At 36.5% G+C, this 20,307-nt stretch overlaps 1 protein-coding gene across 1 annotated transcript in view; it reads left to right on the top strand.

Moving 5' to 3' along the window:
• Positions 1-19,679, top strand: part of LOC111153780 (checkpoint kinase 1) — a 28,311-nt gene extending 8,632 nt beyond the window's left edge. Inside the window, exons 6-13 of the mRNA XM_022513018.1 lie at positions 6,686-6,874; positions 7,687-7,791; positions 9,818-9,913; positions 13,621-13,729; positions 13,949-14,126; positions 14,397-14,528; positions 17,168-17,269; positions 18,875-19,679. Of these exons, the coding sequence (XP_022368726.1) occupies positions 6,686-6,874; positions 7,687-7,791; positions 9,818-9,913; positions 13,621-13,729; positions 13,949-14,126; positions 14,397-14,528; positions 17,168-17,269; positions 18,875-18,970 (1,007 nt within the window). The 3' untranslated portion in view covers positions 18,971-19,679. The remainder of the gene's footprint in view (positions 1-6,685; positions 6,875-7,686; positions 7,792-9,817; positions 9,914-13,620; positions 13,730-13,948; positions 14,127-14,396; positions 14,529-17,167; positions 17,270-18,874) is intronic.
• Positions 19,680-20,307: the final 628 nt, after the last annotated feature.

Genomic DNA, 20,307 nt, shown 5'->3' with positions numbered 1-20,307 from the left:
GTTTCTGTATCATTTATTTCTTCTCTAATCTTTTTTATTTCCTTTCTTTTGCTGCCTTTAGGCTTCATTTGTTCTTTTTCCAGCTCCTTTAGGTGTAAGGTTAGATTGCTTATTTGAGATTTTTCTTGCTTGTTGAGGTAGGCCTGTATTGCTATACACTTCCCTCTTAAGTCTGCTCTTGCTGCATCCCAAAGGCTTAGTTTCTGTATCATTTATTTCTTCTCTAATCTTTTTTATTTCCTTTCTTTTGCTGCCTTTAGGCTTCATTTGTTCTTTTTCCAGCTCCTTTAGGTGTAAGGTTAGATTGCTTATTTGAGATTTTTCTTGCTTGTTGAGGTAGGCCTGTATTGCTATACACTTCCCTCTTAAGTCTGCTCTTGCTGCATCCCAAAGGCTTAGTTGTGTTTTCATTATCATTTGTTTCCATGTGTTTTTTTATTCTTTAATCTCCTGGTTGACCCATTCATTCTTTAGTAGGGTGTTTTTTAATCTCCATGTATTTGTGGTCTTTCCAAATTCTTTCTGTGGTTCACTTCAGGTTTCAAAGTTTTGTGGTTAGAAAATATACACGGTGTGATCTCAGTCTCTTTGTATTTGTTGGGCCTGATTTGTGACCCAGTGTGTGGTATGTTCTGGAGAATGTCCCAGGCCCTTGAAAGGAATGTGTATTCTGCTGCTTTAAGATGAAATGTTCTGAATATATCTTTTAAGTCCATTTGGGCCAGTGTGTCATTCAAAGCCATTGTTTCCTTGTTGATTTTCTGCTTAGATGATCTGACCATTGCTGTAAGTGGAGTGTTAAAGTCTCTTGCTATATTACTGTATTATTATCAATGAGTTCCTTTATGTTTGTTATTGTTTTACATATTGAGTACTCTCAAGTTGGGGGCATAAATGTTTATACTTGTTAGGTCCTCTTGTTGGGTAGACCCCTTTATTATGATATAGTGCCCTTCTTCAACTTTTGTTACAGTCTTTGGCTTAAAATCTCATTTGGCTCAGGGCACCTGGGTGGCTCAATTGGTTAAGCATCTGACTCTTGATCTTAGCTCAGGTTTTGATCTCAGGGCTGTGAGTTCAAGCCCCATTTTGGTCTTCAGGCTGGGTGTGGAGCCTACTTTCAAAAATAAATAAAACAAAATCTCATTTGTCTGACCTAAGTATTGCTACTTCACCTTTCTTTTGACTTCCATTAACATGATAAATGATTTTCTATCCCTTCAATTTCTTTTTTATTTCTAAGATTTTATTTATTTATTTGACAGGGAGAGACACAGCCAGAGAGGGAACATAAGCAGGGGGAAAGGGAGAGGGAGAAGCATGCTTCCGGCTGAACAGGGAGCCAATGTAGGGCTCAATCCCAGGATTCTGGGATCATAACCTGAGCAGAAGGCAGATGCTTAACCACTGAGCCACCCAGGTGCCTCTGTCCCTTCAGTTTCAATCTGCAGGTGTCTGTAGGTCTAAAATGAGTCTCTTGTAGGCAGCATGTCCATTCTGTCTTTTTTTTTTTTTTTTAATATTTTATTTATTTGACACGCAGAGAGGCAGGCAGAGAGAGAGAGAGAGGAGGAAACAGGCTCCCCGCTCAGCAGAGAGCCCGATGTGGGGCTCGATCCCAGGACCCTGAGATCATGACCTGAGCCGAAGGCAGAGGCTTAACCCATTGAGCCAACTAGGTGCCCTGGACCAAAGTATTTTTAAGAACTTGTCCAACCCTAACGTTTAGTGTTTCTGGCAGTATTTTTCACGACATGTCACTGTACTTTCTTATCAGCCTCCTAGCCTTTTTCTGAACTCTAATTGGCTTTCATACTAGGAGATGAATTAAGGAAAGCCAGTTTACTTAATAAGTAATGGAGATGTGAATATGTAATAATATTTGGAATATGAAAACTTTGTTTTCATACTAAAAATCTGGGTTTTTTTTTCTTTATAAAAATACTAGTTAATGAAGTAAGATGGAAAGTATAAGAAGAAAGTAAAAAAAAAATCACCAGAAAGCCATCAATCATTTATAACCACTGTTAAATTTTTAAAAATATTTTTAAAAAATTTTATTTATTTATTTGACAGAGAGAGAGATCACAAGTAGGCAGAAAGGAAGGCAGAGAGAACCGGAAAGTAGGCTCCCTGCTGAGCAGAGAGCACAATGCGAGGCTCCATCCCAGGACCCTGAGATCATGACCTGAGCCGAAGGCAGAGGTTTAACCCACTGAGCCACCAAGGCGCCCCAACCACTGTTAATTTTTGATGAATATCTTTTAGATAAACATTTATTAAGCTGTCTGCCTAGCTGCCTAAGATCCTCCTTTGGTTACTTAGCTTCTGCAAGTTGCTTCTGCAAGTTATTTTGCTTCTGCAAGTTGCTTTATAAGGCACATAGCAAAATTTTAGATATTCAGAAAATTCAGTGTATAAGGAAAAGGAACTGAGTGATTGATTGATGAGTCCCAAGAAATGAGAGCACAGTTGGAGAATTCCTTTATTTTCCATTTTTCATTCTATTTCTATTAACTTTTTGAATGCTAATAGACTTTTTTAAAAAAAATTTTTCGTCCTCTGCATTATTTACAGTTAATCCATTTTTCTGTTCCCTGGGTTGTTTCTATGTTTGTTTTTTTTTTATAAAAGATTTTATTTATTTATTTGATGAAGAGCGGGGGGAGCAACAGGCATAGGGATAGGGAGAAGCAGACTCCCCACTGAGCAGAGAACCCGACATGGGGCTCCATCCCAGGACTCTGGGATCATGACCTGAGCCCAAGGCAGATGCTTAACTGACTGAGCCACCCAGGCGCCTCTGAATGCTAATAGCTATCCTTGATGGTATACTACAGTCAATTCATCTCCTTCCTCATCTACAAATTAAGCCTTTTTTTTTTTTTTGGAGTAAATGTGGGTTTGGGGAAAAAGGATTACTTTTTTCTAACTGTGAGAGGCAGTACAACATAGTGTTAAGAGCTCAGGATTTAGAGTCATTTGAAACGAGGTTTAATCTAGGCCACCTCATAGTAGGTGTATAGCTGTGGGCAAGCTGGCATTACTTACCTTCTCTCTCCTTACTGTCCTTCTTTATAAATGGTGATAGTAAGAGAATCTATTTGGGTTGAAGATGAGGGAGATATACACATCTTTACCCACGTATGTATAAACTTAAGTTAGATCATAGAATATATGGTTTTTTAATATGCATGTGGGTTTTATTTTTCAGGACTTTATTTTATTTTGTATTTATGTTATATAAAAACCTTTACAGGGACGCCTGGGTGGCTCAGTTGGTTAAGCAGCTGCCTTTAGCTCACGTCATGATCCCAGCATCCTGGGATCGAGTCCCACATCGGGCTCCTTGCTTGTCAGGGAGCCTGCTTCTCCCTCTGCCTCTGCCTGCCTGTGCTCGCTCTCGCTCCTCTCTCTCCGACAAATAAAAAAATAAAATCTTTAAAAAATAAAAACCTTTACAGTTACTTAAAGCTTAAAAAAAAATTTAGGCATGGGGCTCCTGGCTGGCTCAGTTGGTAGAGCATGCTACTCTTGATCTTGGGGTTGTGAGTTTGAGCTCTATGTTGGGTGTAGAGCTTCCTTTTTTTTTTTTAATGATTTTATTTATTTATCTGAGAGAGAGCATACGTAAGCAGGCGGAGGGGCAGAGGGAGAAGCAAACTCCCTGCTAGGCAGGGAGCCTGATGTGGGCTTCCATCCCAGAACGCTGAGATCATGACCTGAGCTGAGGGTAGACGCTTAACTGACTGAGTCATCTAGGTGCCCAGGCTGTAGAGCTTACTTAAAAAAGTTCAGGCATATAAAAATTTATATAAAACATATATGATATAGTAAAATAAAAATAAAATAACTACCTATATACCAATCTGGCTTAAAAAATAAAACATTAGCATGCCTGGGTGGCTCAGTCAGTTATGTGTCTGCCTTAGGCTCAGGTCATGATCCCATAGTCCTGGGATCGAGCCCAGCATCGGGCTCCCTGCTCCTCAGGGAGTCTGTTTCTCCCTCTGCTGCAGACCCCCTGCCTCTGCCCCCCCGACTCATGCTCTCTCTCATGCAAAAATAAATAAAATCTTAAAAAAAACCTATGTACATTGCTCAAAGCAGTGGTGTAAAATAGCAAAACGCTGGAAACAACGGAAATGTCTATCAACAATGGAATAGGTAAATTATGAAATGGATGATTTATAGGTACAAGTAATGACGTGGGTATGTTTTATAGAAGTATTCATACAAGTATGCTTCTATTTATATGAAGTAAGTTCAAAATATGTAAAATCAAATATATTGTTTAGAAATACAAATATGGAGAAAATCACAAAAAAAAGAGCGTATTAAAACAAAAATCAGAATGGTAGTCACTTCTGAGAAGGTAGGGAAGGGAATATATTGAGGGAAGTAATTATAGGGGATTTCAAAGGAATATATATGTATATTTGTTCTTGCTCAATATTTAACAATAGTCTTTTTAAAAAAGAAAACATTACGAATATAGTCCAAGTCCTCTGTATTCCTTCACAAATGTATTCCCTTTTTCTCAGAGATAACCACACTCCTCAATTTAGAATTTATTATATGCAGGTCTTTAAACTGAGTATTATGTTGCAGACATATGGAAACAACAAAATTCAAGGAATGTTACAGTTACCTATTAGCATTTTCACTGATAACTTGCCACTCTTAATCTTAGTGATTTGTCAAGATTGTGTCATGTATAGCTATTAAAAGGATAATTAGAGTAGCTGCCTCCCAATTCAAATGCAGGTAAACATCATCAATGTCTTACATATTATATTGTGTGGATATACTTGATTTTCAAAGAATCAAAACCCTATTTTAGGACATTAAAATTATTTCTAGATTTAAAGAGATAGAACAGCAATATCTGTTCTATAGATTTGTGCACAGGTCCAATATAAAAATTGGGTTGTGTTATAATGGATATTTGCTATGGCACTTGTCTTTTTTTTTCACTTATACCCTGTTCCATGTCAGTACTACAGATAGTTTTGTTTTGTTTTTAATGATTGTATTTATTCCAGAGAGAAAAAGCAGGGGGAGGAGCAGAGGGGGAGGGACAAGCAGATTCAGCACTGACTGGGGAGCTGGGCACAGGGCTTGATCCTAGGACCTCAAGATCATGACCTGAGAGACAACCAAGAGTTGGACACTCAGCTGACTGAGCCACCCAGGTGCCTTTTTTTAAAAAAGCAACTTATCAGTGTAGTTTTCATTGTATACATGTGCAGTAAGATTTTACCATTTCTTTATTGATGGATATTTAAGCTATTTACAGATAATATTGCTAGGAATATCCTTATGTTTGTGAATTTTAGGGAATATTTCTGTGTTTGTGGTCCTGGAAATGGGAATTGCTATTTCAAAGAGTGACTATTTCAAAATTGCCAGATTGCCGGATTGCCCTCTAAAAAGGCTGTACCATTTGACACCTTCGTAATAGGGGGACTTCCCTCCCTCCTAAGATTAGATTAGAGTCCCTTGCAATAAGATCTTGTAATGCTTTGTATTTTTATAACTTTTTCAATGGCTGTTTATTTTTAATCTTCAGTAATTTATTTACCTGCATTGGCTAGCACAGTGTTGCTCAGTTATGCTGAATATTCACTAAGGACAGAATAAGTTGAAAGTCCTGCCTGAAGTTTTGCGTGTGTTAAAGATGGGAAGTTAAGAGGAAATTTTGCTTTTCTGTTTTATTTTTTTGTTCAGTTTGTTTATTTTTTTGTTCCTTCTTTTCTAAACTTTGACAAGAAGTTCTAGTGGTTTGTGGATCTTAAGCTTTGGTACATCTTTACATATTTTCTTCCTGTCAGCTGGGTTTATTTGCTGCTGAGAAAGTTGTGCCTGTCCTGTTATTGGTGTCTCTTTCCTGCCCTCTGTACAAGTTGATGAAGGTCTTGGCTGTGCTTTCAACCACAACTAGAGTGCCCTTTTTCCAGAAGGGCAGTCCCTTTTGACTCGTTTTCTTTCTTTAACCTGGTCCAAACTGTTTTGTGTATTGATGATTTTTCTCTTAAGTTAATAAGGCCTTTTAATAATGAGATCTTTTTCTAGTTTTAGTTATGTGATGATATTTTTTATTTCTTCTTTTTTAAAATTTCTTTTTTGGGGTGCCTGAGTGGCTCAGTCAGTTAAGCATCTCCCTTTGTTCAGGTCATGATCCCTGGGTCTTGGGATAGAGCCCTACATCGGGCTCCCTGCTCAGTGGGGAGCCTGCTTCTTCCTTTCCCTCTCCCCCTCCCCCTGCTTGTTCTCTCTCGCTTGTGCTCTCTCTCTCTAATAACTAAAATCTTTTATTTTATTTTTTTTTTAAGATTTTATTTATTTATTTGACAGAGAGAGATCACAAGCAGGCAGAGAGGCAGGCATAGAGAGAGGAGGAAGCAGGCTCCCCGCTGAGCAGAGAGCCCGATGTGGGACTCGATCCCAGGACCCTGAGATCACGACCCGAGCCGAAGGCAGCGGCTTAACCCACTGAGCCACCCAGGCGCCCAATAACTAAAATCTTTAAAAAAAAAATTATTTTTTGTCATTTTAAGGTAGAAAAGTGCTATACACTTTGTAAGTAATACCAGTGATTTTCCAATAAAATGTTAATTCCTTTAAGTATATCTATTTATAAAACATTTTTATCCAGTGCCATTCAATTTTTCCTTTGGTTTAGATAACCTCAAAATCTCTGACTTTGGCTTGGCAACGGTGTTTCGGCATAATAATCGTGAACGTTTATTGAACAAGATGTGCGGTACTTTACCATATGTTGCTCCAGAACTTCTAAAGAGAAAAGAATTTCACGCAGAACCAGTTGATGTTTGGTCCTGTGGAATAGTACTTACGGCAATGTTGGCTGGAGGTAAGAGCTCTTTAATCGTGATGGAACTCCTGTCCTACGGAAAGCCAGATTTGTTATACCAAAATAAATGAAACAAACCAAGGGAACCATATTTATATGATAGTATTTTATTTTGTTATGTATTTATTTGAAAGAGATCACCAATAGGCAGAGAGGCAAGCAGAGAGAGAGAGGGGGAAGCAGGCTCCCCCCTGATCAGAGAGCCTGATGTGGGGCTCTGTCTCAGGACCCTGGGATCATGACCTGAGCTGAAGGCAGAGGCTTTAACCCACTGAGCCACCCAGGTGCCCCTTTATTTTATTTTTTAAAGATTTTCTTTATTTGTCAAAGGGAGCCCAAGCAGGGGAGTGGGAGAGGGAGGAGACACCCCGCTGAGCAAGAAGCCCCCTGCAGGACTCGATCCTAGGACTCTGGGGTCATGACCCAAGGTAAAGGCAGATGCTTACCCGACTGAGCCATCCAGGCATCCCCTATGTGATAGTGTTTTAATAGTGAATTTATTTATAACTAAATTGGAACTTTGAATCCCAAAGCTTTTTAAAAATGAGGTATGTATAGCAATTAAATGAAGTATCACAATAGCAGCCTCTCTTAAGATTCATGTGAATAATTTTGGAAATGGTAGAGCAGAATTGGTTTATCTTTGAAGCTCCTCTAAAATTTACATGAATTGGCATTCTTAGTTTGAAAACCATATTGAATTAATTTGGTGGAAACTTTTAATGGGTTTGTATCGTTGACTATTTTCCTTTAAAATCTTTACTGTGTAATAAAGTGAACACTCAGAAAACTGAGACTTGTTTCTTTTTTAGAATTGCCATGGGACCAGCCCAGTGACAGTTGTCAGGAATACTCTGATTGGAAAGAAAAAAAAACATACCTCAACCCTTGGAAAAAAATTGATTCAGCTCCTCTAGGTAACTGGGTTGTTGATTGAAAGTACTGATTTCTTAGATAATGAAGCCTGGTGATTGAAATTTTTCTTTATTTTTTTTCTTTCTAACTTTTAAATAATCATGTAAGTAATCTATGATCCTTGCAAGCAGATTAGAAAATAATATTAAAAAAAACAACAACTGTATAATCCCAGCACTCAGAAATAGCTTCTTTTAATATTTTGATATGCAATTCTACACTTTGTTGTAAAGATGTATAACAAATATATATGTTTGTTATATATGAATATTACTTATAAGTATGTACGTTTTTATAGAAAATGAGATCACACTACATATGCTATCTTATAACCTTTTTTTTGCCTTAATGCTCTATAGTCATGGACATTTTTCCAGTGACTATAATTTTAGGTCTACATCATTGTTTTTAAAGGCCGTGATGGAATATTACTGTGTGGGTATGTTTACTATATTCATCCAATTCACTTTTTTTAGAGATTTGTATATTTTTTTAATTTTTCACTTCTGAAAGACATATATGATGATCATCCACATAATGCACATACCTTTAAATTATTTAATTAAAAAACAAATCCAGAAGTGTTAGGGATGTAGGCAGTTTTTAATTATTATGGCTTACTTGGCCAAATTGCTTTTTAGAAACTTTGTACCATTTCATTACAATCTCATTAGTTAATATTTTTAAATTTTTAAAAAGATTTCATTTATTTATTTATTTTGAAAGACTTTATTTTGAAAAACTATTTATTTATTTGACAGAAAGAGAGAGCACGCATGTACAAGCAGGGAGAGCAGCAGGCGGAGGGAGAAGCAGGGTCACCATTGAGCAGGGAGCCTGACTTGGGGCTCATCATAACCTGAGCCAAAGGCAGACACTTAACTGACTAAGCCACCCAGGTGCCCCAAAGATTTATTTATTTTATTTAATTAATTAGTTTAAGATTTATTTATTTTCGAGAGAGAGTGCACATGGTGTATGTGTGCAGTGGGGAAGGGTAGGGAGTGTCTTCCGCAGACTGCACTGAGTGTGGAGCCCAGCATTGGGCCCAATCTCAGGACTCGGAAATCACATACTTAGTGGAAACTAGGAGTCTGTTGCTTAACAGATTGAGTCACCTAGGTACTCCTATAGTCACTGTTTCTTATCTTTATTTTAAATTTAATATCAAGTTAAATTTAATATCAAAATTAATATCAAAGCTAGCCATTACTAACTTTTTTGTCCATTTTTGTGGATGATCTGTTTTACTCACTTCTACCAGGGAGATTTTCTTAATACTTTATATGAGTTTTTTTTTTTTAAACATTAAAATCATTAGATCTTTGCATTTGTTAGAGATATTTTTCACAATTTGCCATGCATTTTTATTTTGTTTATGCTATTTTCACATGCAGAAGTTTTATATTTTTATTCAAATCTATTATTTTTGTGCTTTGTGGTTTTCTGACTATATTGTTATGTTTGGAAAGGTCTTCCCTACCTCTAACTTAGAAGAAAATTCCCTGTGTTTTTGTGTTTTTATAGTTTCAGTTTTTCATTTAAACCTTGGTCCATTAGAAAATAATTTTATGTTTTGGAAACGTATGAATTTTTTAATTCTTAAATCTTAAAGATAAGATACTTTAGGATGATAGTTGCTTACGTTATTTTCTCTTAAAAAGTTATTGGAAAGTAGATTTTCCTCATAAAACTGGGTGAATGAGGACATAACATGACATATTAGAACAATAACTTTTGGTATTGAAAATTGATGAGGGTTTTTGTATCTTTTTGTTAATGTCGTACATGGGCAGAAACATTTGCAACTGGCTCATGTTCTCCTTGTTTGCAGGCAACCAAAAATCGGATCTGAGAATGTAGCAAAGAGCAACTACATGAAATTAAAGCAATAATGTAGTAGGTTTATTTCTTTTCTTGCCCAGAAATATTTGGATATAAGGAGACTACTAGAGAAAATGTTCCACAGCACAAGTTTCTAATCTGCATGACTCTTTTGTAAATGTTGTATTAATATTTTATTTTCAGCTTTGCTGCATAAAATCCTAGTTGAGAATCCATCAGTAAGGATTACCATCCCAGACATCAAAAAAGATAGATGGTACAATAAACCACTCAAGAAAGGTAATATCCTGAAAAATACGAATATCTTTTTCTGTGAAAGAAAAGACACTTGCAGTCAGTATTACAAGTCAGTAACACAAGATGTCTGTGGTTTCTATCTTTATGTAGGTTGGTTATAATGTCTGTTGGGGAAAACAGAAATGCAAAAAATAATTTTGAACTTTATTAATAGAAGGTCAGAATACTATAGCTAAGTGTTTGACTAAGTCAAACTTGACTTGACTAAGTCTTAAGTAACAGAGAAAACTTGTCTTCCAGAGGAAATCACATTAAATCGAAGGTCTAAAGATTGAAGGAGAGCTAGCCTGCTGGGTACTAGCAAGATGAGTGGCAGATTCTGAACAGAGGAAGCAACATCTGGAGAGTCTTAGAATTTGGAAGGTGGTACATTTGAGGAACTTAAAAGTAGGCCAGTATGGCATGGACCATGTCTGGCTTGTTCATCATGGTGTCACCAGTGGTTAGCACAGTGTGTTGTACATTGTAGGCTCTAAGTAAATGTTTATTGAGTAGATGAGCAAATAAAGAAGGGAGAGAGGTTTGAAATGAAGCTAGAAAGCTAGGTAGTGACCACATTGTGGAGGGGGACGTTTTAAACCACATTAAGGATTTTGAACTTTAAACTTAAGGCCATTGAGGAATCTTTTGAGAGATTTTTAAGCCAGGAAGTACATGATTATATATTTGGTTTTAAAAGATCTTTCTGGCTACTTTTTTTTTTTTCATTGTTTTTGACATTTTTTATCCTAGATGTGAGAAGATGGTACCTTGGATGAGATTAGTGGCAATGGGATTGAAAGGAAGAATTAGATTCCAAAGAAATTTACCAATTAGAATTGATAGGACTAGTGATTGTTTATATGTAGAAAATGAAGGAGGATGAGGAATCCAGGAGGACTCCTTTCTGGGTTGACTAACTCAGAAAATGATGGTACCATTTACTGAGATATAATTCAAGAAAAATAGAATTGGGGGGAAATTTTATTTGATTTTGGATATTTTGAATCTGAGAAGTACAACTGTCTAATAAGGGGATATGTGTATATGTGTAACTCAGGAGATAGGACCAGACTTGAGATGTCGATATTTGGTGTTTTCTGCAAATAGATGGGTAATTTAAACTGGTAGATGAAATTGAGCATATGAAACTTTTTAAGCAATGCCAACATTTAAGTGGTAGGTAGAGGCCAGGGAAACAGAGAAAAATAGCCAAAGAGATGGGAGGAGCATCAAGAGAACATGGAGGAATTGAAGTTAAGAGAAGAAAATGCATGATAGTAGCAGATACTGTTAAGTGAGTTGATAACATGCAGCCTAAAAGTTTGCCCAGTAGTTATTCATGGTTGTGGCAGGAACAGGTTTGGTGGAGAGGTGGGAGTAATTGTTGAGTACAGTGATTATAGTCTAAAAGAGAGATAATGAAGCAGAGTGTAGACAGCTCATTCAAGCAGTCTGGCTGTGAATGGAAGGAGAGAGGATAATGGCTGGAGATGAATGAGTTTTTAATTCTCCGAATGCATCTTTTACCTTTCATTCTGTTCTAATAGTAATCCAACTCTCCCCTGGGAACACAGGCTTCCTCTCCAGTGGTAGATGTTTTCTTTCTCACATGCTCCTGCCCTTGAAACATGGGGTGGGATGGACATCCTTGCCACTTTCTCCCTTTTTCCTACATTTCTCCCCAACTTCATTTTGAATCTCTTATTATCAGATTACCACCCACAGTTCCATCCTTGTTACAATCAGCTTTTGAACCCCTAATGAAAATTCCTGCCACATTGTCACTCTCTCCAATAAGACTATTAATGTACATTTTGTTGTGGTTCTTGGTGATTTAAATATTCATTTGGATGATTCTTCCAGTATCCTGATCTTTTATTTCCTTGCTTTTCTCTTCTCTAGTGATCTTCTCTTCAAGTATCCTGCTTTGACTACTGGCAAAATTTTTTCTGGTTTCCTCCTCTAGTACCCTGATTCCAGCAATCCTTTGACCCTATAGTGGAAATGCAATCCACTAATTCTTCTTCCTTTTCACTGTCTCTTATCTGCTACCTCACTAGGTCCTCAGTTCTATCCTATTTTTTTTTAAGATTTTATTTATTTATTTGATAGACAGAGATTACAAGTAGGCAGAGAGGCAGGCAGGGAGAGAGGAGGAAGCTGGCTCCCTGCTGAGCAGAGACCCCGATGTAGGGCTTGATCCCAGGACCCTGGGATCATGACCTGAGCTGAAGGCAGAGGCTTTAACCCACTGAGCCACCCAGGCGCCCCCATCCTCACTACTTTAAATCCCAAGGTCAGTCATTATAATGACTTCTTTACATTCAGCTTCCGCTTTCTGGTCCTATTCTCTCTTCATCATGCTTACTGGTCAAAACCCAACCCAAGTTTAATCCAGTCTTCTGTCTGTTCTACACTTACACCTGCACAGCTGATGGTATTTGGACCAAAATACATAACAGTGCTCACTTTAAATTCAGGATCACTAATCTCAAGTGAGCCCTTAACTCTGCCAGACAATTACAATGCACTCTCCACTTCTTTCACAACCTCACTCTCCTAAATCGCATTTTTATACCTTTTCTTTTTTCTCCAACTTCTAATACCTCCTTCCCCATCCACACTCTTAGCCGGTGACAGTACTTCCTGTTTTCACTGAGAAGTAGAAACAATCATAAGAGAACTTCCACAAGCTCTCTTCACCATCTATACTCACCTGACCAGGTGCCTCTGTGCTCATATTCAACTGAGCTTTCTCCTCAGTTGCTATAAATAAATTGCTCCAGATATAAGTCAAATCTGTCTTGTGCACAAAGATGAATATATTAACAAAGTCCCAGTTCTCTTTTGCTTACTCAGGGATGTTGTCTAGCAATTCTTCTGCCTTCCTCCTGCATCATTAATTTTTCTTTCTCTCCTTTCTGATCAGCATACCAGCATGCTGTTTCTTTAATCTTACTGCCTGATGCATAGTAGCCTTAATAAAATATTTGGATGAATGAATTAATAAATAAAATGTTTGGCTAAATTAAGTGTGTTTAAATGGTTTAAGGACAGTTCCAGTTGAGAGGAAAAGGCTGAAGGTCTAAGAGAGAAGGAATGAAGGCGCATCAAGATCCCTGAAGAGAAAGGAGGGTATGGGGCTCACATATAAGTAGAGGGATGGGCATTGGATAGGAGCATGGAAGGGAGGAAAGGATGGGTAGTTGTGAGAATTTAACAAGAGTATAGAAGTTTTGAAGTAATCATTTGGAGAAAGGGAGAGGAAACGGACTAGTGAAACAAAGGAGCATCTGTCACTGTTGAGGATCCAGCTAAGGGGAGTAACCATGATTTTATAGTAGCATCATATTCTGTGTAATAATTATTCTTGGTACCTTTTTCAGGGGGGCAAAGAATGTTGGATAGAGTAGATTCATAATGTTTATTGCCATTATCATCAATTATTTATTTTAAAATGTTTTGATTTTTTAACTTGGTCTCTTTGTCTTCATAGACCATTGTCTGTTACTATAAATGGTACCATTAAAACTATGGCCTTAGTATAAAATCCCACACTTGAAACATACTTACAAGTCAGGATTTGTGAAATGTATAATTTGACAAGTGAATCCTTCTAAGTTTATAATGACCACATTTCTTAAATAAATATAATGACCACATTTCTTACGTAATCATGTACAACATGTACATTTTTTTTTTTTTAGGGGCAAAGAGGCCCCGAGTCACTTCAGGTGGTGTATCAGAATCTCCTACTAGATTTTCTAAGCACATTCAATCCAATTTGGACTTCTCTCCAGTGAATAGTGCCTCTAGGTAAGATTAATTAATAAAGATCAAATAGTTGTTGAATGTAGTATTCCCATATGAAATAATACATTATATATTTTTTCTTAATAATGAATGTAATTTTTATCAGTGTGAGAATGGTAATGTAGTCTAAGAAAGGCCTGATTGATTTTTTTTTTTTTGGCCTGATTGATTTTACCTGAAGATATATATATATATTTTTTTCCCCATATCTTAATGCTCCAGTGAAGAAAATGTGAAGTATTCCAGTTCCCAGCCAGAACCACGGACAGGTCTTTCATTATGGGACACCAGTCCTTCATATATTGATAAACTGGTACAAGGGATCAGTTTTTCCCAACCCACGTGTCCTGATCACATGCTCCTGAATAGTCAATTACTTGGCACTCCAGGATCTTCACAGGTAAGGGAATTTAGTTTTTTCAGATAAGTGGTGAAGAACCTCTTGTTTTTGTCATAAAGCCTTTTTAAAAAAAAAATGTATAAATCTTAGAAATACAGTATTAACACTTTAGCATATACACTTTTTTTTTTAACAAGGAAGAGAGAATTAAAGGTTGCTCTCCTGTATAAGAATCTTAAGTCACAGAAAGAATTTTCAGACCAAATAGCTATGATATGACTGCTTTTGGTGATACCAGATTTATTCAGGTTTCCTCTGTCTGACATGTAGAACCCTTGGCAGCGCTTGGTTAAAAGGATGACACGATTTTTTACCAAATTGGATGCAGACAAATCTTATCAATGCCTGAAAGAGACTTGTGAGAAATTGGGCTATCAGTGGAAAAAGAGTTGTATGAATCAGGTATGTTTCATAGATTTTCCTGAAGAAAAATGTAAATATTTTAAGTAAAACATGATCATTATCAGAGTATTTTTGAAAAACAACTGGGGGACGCCTGGGTGGCTTAGTCGTTTAGCCTATGTTTGACTCAGGTTATGATCCCAGGGTGCTGGGATGGAGTCCCACCTTAGTCTTCTTGCTCAGCAGGGAGCCTGCTTCTTCCTCTGCCTGCCACTCCCCCTGCTTGCGCTCTCATCCTCTCTCCCCTCCTCTCTCTCTTTCTCTCTGACAGAAAAATAAATAAGTAAAGAAAGAAAGAAAAACAATTGAAATTGCAAAGACTTAAGTAAAATGTTCTTTACCTTAAGAAATAATATTGAAAGTCTTCTTTATGTTTATTAAAAATATCAAGAGAGGCAAGTCATGTTTTTAAAAACTGTATATACTTAAATTGTAACAGTAGGAAAGATTCCCTTCTCTGAAAGATGAATATATTAACAATCCTGTATTTCTTCCATCTCCCCTGCTCCCGCCTACCAATTTTTGTTGTTTATATTATTATAGCATATTTGTAACATTGCAATTCTAATGTGTTTAGGCTTTTCAAAAACCTGATGTTACAGGGCACCTGGGTGGCTCAGTGGGTTAAAGCCTCTGTCTTCGGCTCGGGTCATGATCCCAGGGTCCTGGGTTCGAGTCCCACATCGGGCTCTCTGCTCAGCAGGGAGCCTGCTTCCTCCTCTCTCTCTCTGCTGCCTCTCTGCCTACTTGTGATCTCTGTCAAATAAACAAATAAAATCTTAAAAAAAACAAAAAACAAAAAAAACACCTGATGTTACAAAAAATAATTAGAGGTGAATATTACATATTAAAGAGGTCTGAAAAACAATGTAATGCATGATTTTTCACTAAATCATGGATTTAAAGAAAAGAAAGATATAAAGGATATTATTGGGATAATTGGAGAAATTTGAATATGGTTTTATATTAAATAATATTTTTGTATCAGTGCCAAATTTCTTGGGTGTTATCACAATACTGTGGTTTGTAGGAGAATGTCTTTGTTCATAGAAGAAACATGTTGAAGTGAAGTGTGTTTTCAGTAGCTTGGTTGAAAACTTAAAAAAAAAAAAGACAACCACATAAAAAAAGTCAAATAAACATATACTTATCTATGTTGATAAGACCAATGAAGGGTATATAGTTATTTATTGTAGATTCTTTCAGGTTTTTTTTGTAGATTTGTAAGCTTTCAAAATTAAAAGGTAGGGGAAGTTGTTACTATGCAGAAATCTGAAGCCAGCTTGATTTTCCTCTCAGTTGTATAGGTAATTTATTTTATTATTATTATTTTTTTAATTTTTAAAAAAGATTTTATTTATTTATTTGACACAGAGAGGGGAATAATAGGGGGGGGGGGGGGGGGGTGGGATGCAGGCTCCCTGCCGAGCAGAGAGCCTGATGTAGGGCTCGATCCTAGGACCCTGAGATCATGACCTGTGCTGAAGGCAGAGTTTTAACCCACTGAGCCACTCAGGTGCCCCTATTTTTTTTTTTCTAAATCAGGTAGGTTTATTGAGGTGAAACTCATGTAACCTAAAAATCATCACTTTAATCATTTTAAAGTGTGTAATTTAGTGGTTTTGGTATATTCACAAGATTGTGCTACCATCATCATTTAATTACAGAACATCCCATTGCCCCAAAAATAAACTCTCTGGCAATTGGCAGTCACTCCTCATTCTTTCCTCCCTTCATTTCCTGGCGGACACTGATTTACTTTCTGTTTCTATGGACTGCCCATTTTGGAGGTTTCATATAAATGGAATTATATAATATCATATAAATGGCCTTTTATATCTTTCTTCTTTTACTTAGCATGTTTTCAAGGTTAATCCGTGTTGTTTACATTTATTAGTACTTCATTCCTTTTTATGGGAGAATAATTTTCCATTATGTGGATAGAAGACTACATTTTATTTAACCATTTACCTGTTGATGGACTTTTGGGATGTTTCTACTTTTTGGCTATTATTATGAGAAATGTTGCTATGAACATTTTTGTACAAGTTTTTTATGAACTTTGCCAGGGCTGTCATAACAAAATAATCACAGACTAGGTGCTTAAATAGCAGAAATTTATTTTTTCACAATTTGAGAGATGGAAGTCCAAGATCCAGGTGCTGGGAGGTTTGGTCTCTTCTGAGGCCTCTCTTCTGCCTTTCAGATAGCAGCCCTCTTGCTGCTTCCTCATCTGGCCTTTCGTCCTTGCACATGCATACCTGGTATCTGTCTCTCTCTGTATCCTAATTTTTTTTTTCTTACAAAGATACCAGTCATATTGGATCAGGGCCCACTTAGTGGTTTCATTTTAACTCAGTTAAATTTCTTAGGTATATACCTGCTAATTGAATTGCTAAGGTATATAGTAACTCTGTGTTTAACTTTTTTGAGGAGCTGCCAAGTGATTTTCCAAAGCAGCTGCTCTGTTGTGCATTCCCACCAGCAGTGTGTGTGTGAAGCATCTTGTACTTTCCCAGAACATGAGTTTCACTGTTGCACAATTGTGGTATACCAGGGTGTTTTTTAGTCATTCCTTGAAATGAGAAGTATTACAAATGGTATTGTCATTTGGGCTAACCTTATTTTTATTGCCTTAGGTTACTGTATCAACAACTGATAGGAGAAACAATAAACTGATTTTCAAAGTGAATTTGGTAGAAATGGATGAGAAGATCTTGGTTGACTTTCGGCTTTCTAAGGTACTTTTTTTTTTTTTAAACTGTTTTGCTGATATTAAAGAAGTATTACATGTTCATTGTAGAAACCTAAAAAATATGAAAATATAAAATGGAGAAAATAAGAATAAAGTTTGATCTTATCATCCAGAGAGAACAGAGACCTAATACTATTTCATTATGGTAGTCTTCATTACGGTAGAATTTTTTTTTTTTTTAAAGATTTTATTTATTTATTTGACAGACAGAGATCACAAGTAGGCAGAGAGGCAGGCAGAGAGAGAGGAGGAAGCAGGCTCCCTGCTGAGCAGAGAGCCCAATGCGGGGCTCGATCCCAGGACCCTGGGATCATGACCTGAGCCGAAAGCAGAGGCTTTAACCCACTGAGCCACCCAGGCGCCCCATGGTAGAATTTTTTAAATGGTATTATATTTACATACATGGCATTTATAAATATGTGGTAACTTGTTATTTTTCATTCAGTATTCTGAACTTTTTGTTTTGTTATTATCCTTCTAAAACATAGTTTTTCCAAATGACATTTTCCTTATAGAAGTTTTTTGTAGAAAATGTAAATAAGTAAAAATAAAAATAATCCTAAATTATACTGTCCAACAGTAATTACCCTGAATATTTTAAAGCATTCTAAATTTCTTATTTAATCCATATATATATCTTTTTAATAACAGTTATGTTTGTCAAAATGTACAGTATAACTGATGAACATTTATCTGTTGTAAGTAAGTCTATAATTCATATATATATATATAGAAAGAGAGAGAGAGAGAGTCTTGTTCACATTTCTGGTTATCTCTTTAGGAATTACTGATTCTGAGGTTATAGTTTGGCCTTGGTATATAAGACCAAAAAAGCATTTTCTCTGTTTCCTGAGAGATTGTACATGACTCCTAAAGGAGGTTGGAGAAACAGGTCACATTCTAAAATTGGAAATTTGCTGCATTACCATTGTCTAGATGCTTAGTATGGAATTAAATTATTAAGATTCTAGTGTAATAAAATTCTTCTCATAACTGAATGACTGGCTTTGTTGCCACAGTATTTTGGCAAGACTTCAGTGTAGTTGTGTAGCTTAATTTAAATTTAAATTAAACCCCCAGTGCCAATGGAAAACAGTGACTTAGGTCCATACATATCAATGCTTTAAATAACAAGGTGTTGGGGCGCCTGGGTGGCTCAGTGGGTTGAAGCCTCTGCCTTCAGCTCGGGTCGTGATCCCAGGGTCCTGGGATTGAGCCCCACGTTGGGCTCTCTGCTTGGCGGGGAGCCTGCTTCCCTTCCTCTCTCTCTGCCTGCCTCTCTGCCTACTTGTGATCTCTCTCTGTCAAATAAATAAATAAAATCTTTAAAAAAAAAAAAAAAAGATATAAATAACAAGGTGTAATTGTTTCTCTCTCTGAGCCCAGTGTGTTGGGAATGGTGGCCCAAAAGCAAGTTGGAATTATTTATGTAGCCATTTCTTCTAGGATATTTGGTCTTCATAAGAGGACCTGATGAGAATTGTAGCTGGACATAGCTAGGGACGTTTGTCTCTTCTTAACCACTAAAGAGAGTTTGATTTTATGGCAGTCTCTTTTTTTATATCATTTTTGGATATTATTCCTAATATAGGGTGATGGATTAGAATTCAAGAGACACTTCCTGAAGATTAAAGGAAAGCTGAGTGATGTTGTGAGCAGCCAGAAGGTTTGGCTTCCTGTCACATGAGAGATCCATTGGATTCCTGATGAATATAGTGCTGCTATGTTGACATTATTCTTCCTAGAGAAGATTATCCTATTCTGCAAACTGCAAACAATAGTCTCTGAAGAGTTGACTTCCCTCTAGCCAAACATTTTCCAATTCTTTTTGCATGTTCTTCATACAAACAACATCTATATCTTCACTGTAAGTAAAGCTTTGGGGAACTGATGGATAGAATTCGTTAGATATTTCTTCATCCTGTGTTTAGTGTCTAAAGACCCATGTGATGGAAACCAAGCTTTGGGGATACATGAACTTACCAGCTTTTATACCAATGTAATGAAAGATGATATTCTTGTCGCATTATTGACAAGACATTTGGTTTCATCCAAAAAGTAGGTATTTCCTCTATGTTGATTTAATTATATGGATGGATTAGTAATAAAGCAATCCTGTGACTTTTGGACAGTAAATTTTTCAGTCTATAAAGTGAAGCCAACTTCAAAAAATATATCCTCAAGATTTATACTTATATTTTCACAAGGGCCTTATCAGATATATAAATCTGTTTTTGAATTATAACTGTTAATTAAAATTGCAAGTAGATATGTTTTCTCCATTGTAGTTAATAATATATAAAATACTGGTTGGTCTTTCAAGTAGATGTTGAGCATGGACTCTAGTGCTTAACTACCTTTACTCTAAAATTACTGTTGCACATTTAAAATATTTTTCTATATTATTTTCTACTTTCACAGCCATATTTTAATTCTTTATTACAGAAATAAATTCTATTTTGAAAATGAATAGCTAACTCTGTGGACTTCTTGGTGACCAAGCTTCTAGGTAGTAGGGAATAAAAAAGGAGGGAGAAGTAAGGAAACTGTGAAAAAAATAGATCTGATTCCTAATTCTTTTACTATTAGATTTACTAAGACTTTGTTCTTCTGATAAAATATATGTTTTTGAATGTATTAAGTTGGGCCCTGTATTCCTTTTTCCTGGTAATTTATAAAATTAATCATCTTAGTCTGAAGCTGAGAACTTGTGAAAAAAAAATTTTTTTTAAAGATTTTATTTATTTATTTGACACGCTGAGCAGAAAGCCCGATGTGGGGCTCAAACCCAGGACCTGGGATCATGACCTGAGCCGAAGGCAGCGGCTTAACCCACTGAGCCACCCAGGCGCCCCTGAACTTGTGAAATTTTATTGTTAGAGTTTATTGCTTATTAGTGTATACTGGTAAATTGTGTTAACTGCAGTATATCCATAGGAGAAATAAATTTTTTTTTTTTAAAGATTTTATTTATTTATTTGACAGAGAGAGATCACAAGCAGGCAGAGAGGCAGGCAGAGAGAG

Source organism: Enhydra lutris, unplaced genomic scaffold (genome assembly GCF_002288905.1).
Source record: "Enhydra lutris kenyoni isolate GAN:26980312 unplaced genomic scaffold, ASM228890v2 scaffoldscaffold34, whole genome shotgun sequence".
Classification (NCBI taxonomy): Eukaryota; Metazoa; Chordata; class Mammalia; order Carnivora; family Mustelidae; genus Enhydra; species Enhydra lutris.
Note: the sequence above shows the minus strand (reverse complement) of the source record. Positions and strands in the feature narration are given on the sequence as shown.